This window comes from Papaver somniferum, chromosome 2 (assembly GCF_003573695.1).
Source record: "Papaver somniferum cultivar HN1 chromosome 2, ASM357369v1, whole genome shotgun sequence".
NCBI lineage: Eukaryota > Viridiplantae > Streptophyta > Magnoliopsida > Ranunculales > Papaveraceae > Papaver > Papaver somniferum.
In genome coordinates, this window is record NC_039359.1 from 28,285,765 (window position 1) to 28,295,357 (window position 9,593).

The following is a 9,593-nucleotide window of genomic DNA, read 5'->3' on the forward strand; positions in this document are numbered from 1 at the left end:
CACCTTCTTTATAATATTAACTTCAGCTGCAACCGGAGCTTACTAGCAACATCAAATGAAACTACCATCACCACCACCGCCCACCAAAAATATAAAACAACATTAGACGAAACCAAAAACGGTTTCACCAAAACTTGTTTCATCATAAATCATAGTACCACCAATAATTGGTTTCGTCTACAAAAATTAAACCGACCAGTATTGCTTGACACAAAATTGACGAAATGAAAGCAACAAACAATTGAGTTTCAATGAGAACAATCCCATAAATTTGCCAACAATACTGGTTTCATCGACGAAATAGGTTGTACCAAAAATAAATAAGAAAAAGAAAGTTATTAAATATATTATGAAGAATTCAAAGGTAGTCCAGATGATACCTTTTTTTCCAGGTTTCTATGAAAACGTTGTATAACAATTAAGCTTCTTGGGAAATTCATTGTTGTTTGTGGAAAGAAACCTGCGGTCCTGTAGTACCACTTGATATGTAAGTACTCAACAATCCAAACAGAAAGAATGTGAAAATATTAGGTCCACTTCAATTATAAACTTCTCATGTGAAACACAAACTGTGGAAATGAATAACTAAATAAATGTGTACCATTCTTAATAGTTCTAAGAACTTTATATAATAAATAATATCTCAGTGAACGGTTTTGAGATCTATATAGGGAACCCTTAAAAAAAATTACATTCTTCCAAGCTCCACAAATCGAGCTCTCATTAATCAAACACAATCCCACAAATTAGTCCAAGCCTTATACCAGCTTAAACTGGACTTTCACATTTCTTTTTATCCAAAGCCATCACCTAAAGGAAGCCACTGTTCTTATATTTTGGACAACGTCATTAGCAACTTGACTTGCTTCCTCATACAACGTATTCAACCATTACATGTAAAAAGATAAATTTTGTACAACCAAGATCGCGAATTAGAAAGGAAAAAACATCATGTAAACGGATTCTCATTTATACCTAAATCATTTATGAGTCTTTTGATTAAGCTATACACGACAATGACAAAGGAATATATTTTTGATGCAAATGAAAAAAATGAAACAAGGTTAGTTTCACCGATAAATGTTAAAATAAAATTACATGAAACCAAAATCGCTTTCACCAAAATTAGATGAAACCGAAATTGGTTTCATCAAAACTTTACTCATGAGTGTTTTAATTTGCCTTTTCCAACACTTTCAGAGAACTATTGTGTTGGCGTATATATTTACATCCCAAACATCATCTCTTGTAAGTGCTTGAGCCAAAATTATCATTAAACACAACAAATCAATCAAACTGAAACAATCATGACTTCAAATTCAGATCTAAAATTCATTGGAATGTAAAATCAATTCAACCCAAAAAAAAACCAAAATCGGGTCCAAACCATCATAAAAATATAAACCCAATGACAGATTAAACAAAGATAACCAAAATTTCATCTCAATTTCAAAATAAAAAATCAAATGGATTTAACAGAAACTCATATAAAATTATAATTCAACAACAACTCGTATGAAATCAAGTGGGAAATTAGTACCAGATTGAAGTCATGGTTTGTGGTTGTACAACCACTATTGAAGAAGTGAATCAATGGACGAAGAGATGAGCACCAGATTCCCAATTCTCCAAACAATATGTTGATTTGTTGTTATTTTACTGACATCCAATTCCTCTTTTTCTTCTTCTTCTATTTCAAGTGATTTGGAACCCTAAGTTCTACAGTGATATGATGTTGACAGAGAATAAATAAACCCTAAAGAAGTTAAGGAGGAGGTGATGGTGGTCTTGGAAATGGTCGTCGATTTGGTGGTGGTGCGGAACGAAGAGGAGGTGATAGATCTGAACATAAAAATAGAAGAAAAAGAGACGGATCTGTTCGTGGAGGAGACAAAGGAGACAAAGGTGTTGCTGATGGTGGTAACGGAGGTGTTGCTTCTGGTTTTCGCGGAGCTATTTGTTGCTGGTGGTGGTGGGGAGAATGAGGCGGAAGAAAAAAGAAAAAAGAAAAGAGATAAGAAGAAGAAGAAATGAAGATAAAAAGGGTATGTTTGGATTTTTTAAAAATAATAAAAACTAAATTTACTCATTATTATTTGATATGGGGTTTTTGTGCCACTTTTTAATCAAATGGTTTTTATTTATTAAAAATAATATGGTTGAATTTTTTGTACCACAAGTTTGATCACCTTGGATTTTTATGTCTAGTTTTGATAAAATAAAATAAAATAAAATAACATAGCCAAACCAAATAGTCTTTTTGTTTTCTTTGGGTCCCCTGAATCGTTGCGTGCACGCATAGAGGGGTTGACGGTTCGTTTCTACAACGAACACGTGACCACTTAATTGCATACCTGCCCGACTGCACACATGGGCGCATGTTAGTCAAGCCCTGGCTGATAATTTCGAAAACAAAGTAGCACTATCCTTGTGAATTATAAAATATGAAATGACGAAATTACATTTACAAAACAAAAAATTGATGAAGTATAAAAATCGTTTACCCCTGACGATCAATGTTTAATTAAAGTGAATATTATAGGGGTCTATATACAATATCCACAACAAATAAGGGAGTGATTGAGTATAACAATAAAGTAGGAAGAAGGACTCATGAGTTTATCCCTGCATTCAGAATTCTGAGAGAGAAGCTGAGCAGCAATGGAGATCTCAACCACTCTCTCACTTAAATCAATTCCAGTCACTTCATCGTCTTCTTCAATCCTATCATCTTCTAAATCACTGGTTTTCAATAATGGTGGAAGAAGTAATTTCATGAATATGAAGAATAATTGCTTGGTTCTAAACAGAAGTAGTAAAGGATTCAATTGTAAATCTATGTTTGGTCTTGGTGTACCAGAAATTGTTGTTATTGCTGGTGTTGCTACTTTACTCTTTGGGCCTAAGAAATTACCTGAGATTGGTAGGAGTTTTGGACAAACTTTTAAGAGCTTTCAACAGGTTAGTTAATTTCATCCATTTTTATGAATTTCTAAGTTTCAATATATTCAGTATAGAGGTTTTGATTGATTCCGTTGAATGAATGAAAAACTTGATTTGGGTAGTATTGCATGAAAATTGAGCAACGGAAGGTCTAGATATTCTGTTTCTCGACCTTTAACTATCTTTGACTTTAGGTTGGAGTTTGTGGCTGTTCACTTTAGGCAACTAACTTTTGCTGCAAGTCATTTCAGCATTGTGAAGGCCATTACATCAGATATCTCACATTTATGTTTTTGTAAAATTGATAGATTCTGTTACTAATGTCTACTTAATATATAGTACTGCTGTTATTTATTTGGCAGGGTAAACCATGAAAATGACCAAACTCAAATAAATTCGTGAAATTACTAAAGGAGGCTCTTACTAAAGATAGGAGTCTTAAGTCATATATGATGTGCCCCTAAACTTTATGAGGAATGCTTGGATTTCGAATTTGATATATTAATACAGTAGTAAGAAGGTTACGTTGCTGTTGATTAGTCATAAGTGTGAGATTTTCACTGCCTTCTAAACGTCTATTTTAATAGCGTAATTTGAAATACTTTCAAAATCCAGCATTACTTTTCACCATCTGAAGGCATTTTTTTTCTATTTTAATAACATCACTGTTTAAAATTTTTATGGCCCAAGCACTGCCATAGAGTTTGCTTTTATACCAAAATTGTACGGACGAATCCTTAGAACACTACTGAGAATGCATTTCACATCAGTTACACCCCATTCAAAAGATGTTTGGCTTGCTAGTTACTTTAAGAATGATTTAGAACAAGAATGCTGTATTGCTGCTATAAAAGTGCTACTACACTGTCAGACTTACAGTTACATCTTCGGATCTTCCTATTGTAGTTTTTGTGACTTCTTATGCCTTTTCCATGTACAGTACCCTTGTGCCAAAAGTGGTTGCCTTTTGAATTACGTAAGGGGGATGTATTATTGGTTTGACTTGACGGTTCCTGAATGTCTAGAGTTTAGGTTTGCAAAACCTAATGGATATCCGTCGTCTATCCTAGATATGTTTTCTTGTATAGTAATCGGCCCAACCTTCTGTGAGTTGGGTTCTGTAGTTGGTCCCTGAAAGTCACAGCCATAACTATATGTAGAAATTGCAGTAATGTTATCTTGTAGGCAACTAGTTTAGTAGGCGTTGCTTCTGCACACAGCTCTACTTGGATATGGTAGTTCCTCTCAGTGTTCTGCATTCATTAACCAACTAGTTCCTCCAAAAAGTTGTTGTTCGTGGTTCTTGAATCTTGCATGATCATAATATCTCATAATGTTCACCCAGAGACCAGAATTGACTCTACTGTATAGGTTCGGGCTAAGTTGTCTTTAAGCCCAATCAAGATGCATAGGAAACTTGTTTTGTTTTATTTTCTTCCTCTTCCTGCTCCAAATCGTACATGTTTATCCAGGTTATAGCGCCTGTACTTTCTACTCGTAATAAAAAATCATAGAAATATTTGTGACAGGCGGACAGCTCAGGCCATTTGACCTGCAAGATATTTGGTCTATTAATATTTTTGAATGTTGACTGTTGTTTTAGGCTGCAAAGGAGTTCGAGACAGAGTTAAAAAAGGAACCCGAGCCAGTTATGCAGACGATCGAGGAGAAAGCAGCATCAGTGGGCGATGAGCAGGAAAATAGTGGTGTCAAGGTCACAAGCACGATGGAGAACTAATCAGAGTGGACTCTTGGGTCCTGACACCTACTCTATTCTTCCATATATGATGATTTTGTTGTTCTATGGAAGTTTCTAGAAATAGCGGTAGTATACTCTTATTTTAGTAGATCAACAATGTATTACTATTTAATTACATCTCCACGTTTGTTTATCTTCAACTACGTTTGTTTATCTTCAACTACTAGGCACCCAAAACATCAAAAAAATTCTATTAATAAGTTTGTCATGGAAGGTTGAAATTCCACTGTTTACCTTATTTTTCTCCAATGTGTAAACTCATCTACTTTTACAGACCATGAATAACCAAGAAATCCGAACTACAGTGCTGCCTTAATTTTTACCCATTAAGTATTGATGAATTGTTATTGAATATGAGTTCTGATTCTGAGTTTGCTTATTTAGTTCCACATTTCTGCTTCTTGGGAATCATGTTCCAGTTCCTCAGAAATCTTTTTAGAGATCAAGAGTTTTTTTCTTCTAGAGATTAAGCCGAATTTTTCCTTTCACTATCCTGTGTCATTTGAGTAAAGCTGCAGATTACATCTTTCATCATTTGTCACTGATCAACAATTACTTTATGAATCCTAGACTTCTGATTGCAACCTGATGCTTGCAGTTTTTCATTATGGTTCTCCAATTGTTTCTGCATTCAAAATCCAACAATCTCCCTCTCTGGACACAGGTAGGGAATGCCCAAAGAACCACTATGACCGCCGTGTAGGGCTAATAATCTTCAGATATAGACTCAAACGCAAATCAAGTACGATACCTGATTACGAGTTTCCCTATCAGGGAATCATAGTGCAGTAACAGAAGAAATTGGAGCCAAATTTAAAAACTTACATGTTAAATAGTGAGACCAATAGCAGCAATGAACAGAAGAAAAGTGGTGTCAACGTCACAAACATGACAGAATTCTCAGAGTGTCATTAAATTTGGATCTTGCTCGTCAAATTGTAACAAAGAGTTGCTGCAAGGATTAACTGTACGACCACCATTCGCATACTAGCCGTTAAAAACAAATGAATATCTATATAAGTATGTGGCAGAAAAGATAGGTTTAAATTACAACAGCCTAATTCAACTTATAAAGCATATCCAAGTATCCAGCACCTAATAGGTAAGGGAAAAAATTCCCATCAATTAAAACTTAATGAATCTGCATTCATATACCCAGTTATTAACGTACCTAATTCAGAACATGAAAAAGTGCACGCACACAGAGAGGAACACAGCAGACTATCTCTAAAGCAAATAAAACAGCTCTCAAATTAAGATTGGACCAATATATGAAAATGACAGACCTTTCAAAAAAAAAAAAATGACAGATAAAATTTTGCAAAAATGCATCCTATTTAACCAATTTAGGATCTAGACCAACAAAAAATCCTGAGAGATAACAAGAACTAATGTAAGCTCCATATGGTATGAGATACTCCTTAAAGAAAAAATTATAACATATCCAGAAAAACGTTTTTCTGTCATGTTGTTTCTTCTGGTTCTTCTTGACCCACATAAGTACCTGAATCAAGTGAAACTAGGCTCCTCACATTGATTGTTGTATAATATGAGCACATTGGAGTACCACGAACCTTTGGAATGATGACACTTCCATGCTCTGGGTCATAAACCAACAGATTAAAATCATTCATATTCTCGAAAAGAATCTCACTGCTCTTAAAAGCAAATATTGGATTCAAAATTCTGCATCCATCAATAGCTGTCTGTTGGTTTACGCTGAAAAGTTTCGTCCAAGAATTAGTCACCCCGTGATCTTTCAGCACCCATACATCACTACGAGCCATAGGATGTTGGGAAACTAAGCAAAGGCATTCCCCCAACAAACCCAATGTTACATTGGATACATTTACGTCTTGTGGTTTTAACACTTCTTGGATTCCCTCATCCCTGATATTAAAAGACAGAATAGATTCAGATTTCCGTAACTCATTAACATGAGTTGCTATCCAATGCAGAGCTCCATTAACAAACACACCAGGTCGTCGTCCAACAAAAAATCCATAAGGCATGTGTTGAACCCACCTCCATGAATTTGATGTCAGAGTATAGACACTAATTTCAGAACCATGAGGACCAAGGTCCATGACTTTGACCACCTTGTAATCCTCAATGTTGGAATCATAAACAAATCCATATGTGATTGAATGGAGGATTGGTATCTCAGATGATAAAGGACATGAGAACTCCACTGTCTCCATCGGCAGTTTCTTGTATTCCCTAGTCGATGGGTTCCAAAGCCCATTGAAAAGAGAATCACCAGAACAAATCTCTAAGAAAAGCAAGCCATTACAAGAAGCCTCAATAACAGCATAACGAAAATGACTTACAGATTTAAAGGGAAAGTCAATTTCTACAACATCATCATCTGAAAATGTAAATGAAGATTTTTTCTGATAATACGTAGAGTACATATGTTCAGCATTTGATCTAACAATGAAACTGACATCCTCATTTTCAATGGCACGACTAAGGTGCATTTTAACAAATTGAGGGGTTCTGAGCAACTTATCCCATGGTTTGCAAACACACCTGTACCTTAAGATGCACTTCACTTCTAACCTTGAGAGAATGTTGGTGGTGATATCTACTGGTAAGCTTGACATGGCTGCTACAACTTTTTCTAGAATAAGAAACAGAAAGAGTTGTAGTAGGGTTTGGTATGAAAAAAGATAAGAACTGGTAAGAAATGTAGAGAATATAAGGTTTCCAATCCTTGAATCCAGGGAATGCTCTAGACCTATTTCATAAATGCACAAACTGGCAAATAAATTGATGTCTATCTTTCCCTCATTACTTGTATGGGTGGCACCAGATGCATGGCTTTGGTATATGGAAACTGTCCTAAATATCATAACCTAGACGCAGCGAATATGTTCTCCATGCACCAACTAAAATGATTGGTTTAGTTCCGCTTAACCATTCTTAGGGTCCACTAGTTATTACGGGTAATGTAGATGACTTCTTAACATGTGAATCTCTAACATTATTTTCTATAAAGCTAAAATAAACACTAATTGTCTACCCGGTGGAGTCGGAAATTTTGATCTTTGAAATTCAGTGACTTCTCGCCGAAATTTTGTCTTCAGATACTCTAAAGGCGTGTATTTATAATTGTAACTCAGGATTTAATCTTAGATTCTTTTAATTCATAGCCAACTACTAACGAAGTTAACTGCAGGATTTAAAGAAAAACAGGAACAAGTAGATTCAAACAAACCACACAACTGGACGCATATAACTCACACTGATTGCCTGTACAGATGAATTTAGACATACACTTAGATAGAAATTACTTAGTCATCAAAATATGACGCTATATTGGTTAAGAATGGTATAGAAACATCAATTAATTCCATGCCATATTATTTCAAGGGAAACCAATAGGTGCCTTCTGCCTAGAAAGGTAAATATGCAGAATTAATGCATGCCATAATGCAAAATCATATACCATAAAAATGCAGAATCATATATCATTAACTGCAGAATCTAAAATTTACCTCCAGTCAACAACTTTGGTATTTAGAAACGCCTTTAGTGCTTTTCTTCTTTTGTTCTTTAGATGCCTCAGTTAGTTCTACATCTGTATAACTATAAGCACCCAAGTTTAGTGAAACAAGGACACCTTACATATGGTTCTACATTCGACCCTACTCGGAGCTTCCATTATACCATCTTCAGCTTTTGGGTCACACTAGTAGTAATTTCGGATTCAAACGAATCAGACCGTTATGGAACAAATGTATCAGGCGCCGCGAGGAAATGGAGGAACATGTTTGTTGGTCCAAGATTCCCTTACTCCATGATCCCTCATCACCCTACATCTCTAACCTCGTAAAACCAAGCAATTCTGCACAGGCAACCCTCTAAGACCCCCGAACTTAAAAGGGGCATTCAAATGTTCTGGTTCCAGCATTACTTTGAACATCTCATCTCCAGTACCCTGAAAAGAAACAATTAATAGGAATTGATGGATAATCTTCAACCTCATGCAGTCCAATGTAGAGCTCCATTGACGAGCATACCGAGTTGTTTACAGTAAAAAAAAATACTGTCTTAAGGGCAATGCTGAATTGATCCTTAAATTTGAATTGTATTGTATCAATGTTAACTTCAGAGCCATATGCAATGATGATTCACAATGCTAACTAACTTGTTACCATTGATATCGAACTCGTGAAGGAATCCATATATACGGGGTTTCATGATACTTGATAATTCTCATCTCATTGATTGGATATAATCAATGGAAGGCGATGGTATTTCCTTGCATTCTTGTCTAATGTGGATGCAAATAATACACGGGAAACTGAAACGATCTCATTTCTAGGAAGAGCAAATTATCATAAAATGCCTAAATTCTAATACTTGGAGATGATACAGCGAAGTATAGTCTAATAAAGTTAAGGGTTTTGAGGAGCTAGGTTGTACCAGTTGTTGCAGACACACCTGAATCTTGAGATAGTCTTGACCATGGAATTGCGGTGACGATTATTTCCTCAGGCTAGTTGGCTGCCATAGATGCGACTCTTTCAGATCACAGAGAATCGGGACTTTGTACCTGGTATGGTGTCTATGGTTAGGAATTCATCAGCTGATTCACCTTTCAAGGGTTTCAAACTAAAGTTTATCATCTTTTCTTCGAGAATGACAAATGGTGGTGCTGAATAACAATCTGCTTTGGGTGCTTCAACGCTAGATAAGGGTTGTTAGGCCGGTAGGGAATGGCAGCTGCATTTGCCATGCCACGTAGCCCAGCAAACACCGCTTAATTAGGAGTCCCGAAAACTAATTAGTGGTCCTAAATTCCTATCCCCACTCATGGGAAAAGGATAAGGAGTGTCTAAACATAATGAAAAGACTAGATTATCCCAATTCTTATGATTATGAC

General features: G+C 35.7%; 2 protein-coding genes across 9 annotated transcripts; one reads left to right on the forward strand and one right to left on the reverse strand.

The window, feature by feature from the left end:
• The first annotated feature begins 2,580 nt into the window (after positions 1–2,580).
• Positions 2,581–4,951, forward strand: LOC113347223 (sec-independent protein translocase protein TATA, chloroplastic-like). Its single transcript, XM_026590832.1, has 2 exons — positions 2,581–2,961; positions 4,547–4,951. Exons 1-2 carry the CDS (start codon positions 2,662–2,664, stop codon positions 4,679–4,681), a joined length of 435 nt encoding a protein of 144 aa, XP_026446617.1. The 5' UTR covers positions 2,581–2,661; the 3' UTR covers positions 4,682–4,951.
• Positions 4,952–5,153: 202 nt separating this feature from the next.
• On the reverse strand, positions 5,154–9,357 carry LOC113347222 (F-box protein At4g22390-like). Of its 8 annotated transcripts, none has more exons than XR_003358819.1 (4): positions 9,152–9,357; positions 8,203–8,645; positions 5,528–5,689; positions 5,154–5,453 (listed from the first exon to the last, which is right to left on the reverse strand). XR_003358819.1 is itself a non-coding variant. In XM_026590829.1 (4 exons), the coding sequence occupies exons 3-4, from the start codon at positions 6,901–6,903 to the stop codon at positions 5,664–5,666; spliced, it is 723 nt and encodes a 240-aa protein (XP_026446614.1). In that variant the 5' UTR covers positions 6,904–6,974; positions 8,203–8,645; positions 9,152–9,357; the 3' UTR covers positions 5,154–5,663. The 8 variants fall into 8 exon arrangements, 5 of the variants coding, with proteins under 5 accessions (XP_026446614.1, XP_026446616.1, XP_026446612.1 ...); XM_026590829.1 differs by adding an exon at positions 6,207–6,974 and having other exon boundaries at positions 5,154–5,689; XM_026590831.1 differs by lacking the exons at positions 5,154–5,453; positions 5,528–5,689 and adding exons at positions 5,702–6,592; positions 6,728–6,974.
• Between the last annotated feature and the right edge of the window lie 236 nt (positions 9,358–9,593).

Excerpts from the sequence above, each read along its gene's own strand:
- LOC113347223 (XM_026590832.1), top strand. The coding sequence starts at position 2,662 with ATGGAGATCTCAACCACTCTCTCACTTAAATCAATTCCAGTCACTTCA. Across the intron at positions 2,962-4,546 it reads CTTTTAAGAGCTTTCAACAG|GCTGCAAAGGAGTTCGAGAC; the intron begins GTTAGTTAATTT and ends CTGTTGTTTTAG.
- LOC113347222 (XM_026590826.1), bottom strand. The coding sequence starts at position 6,903 with ATGGAGACAGTGGAGTTCTCATGTCCTTTATCATCTGAGATACCAATC.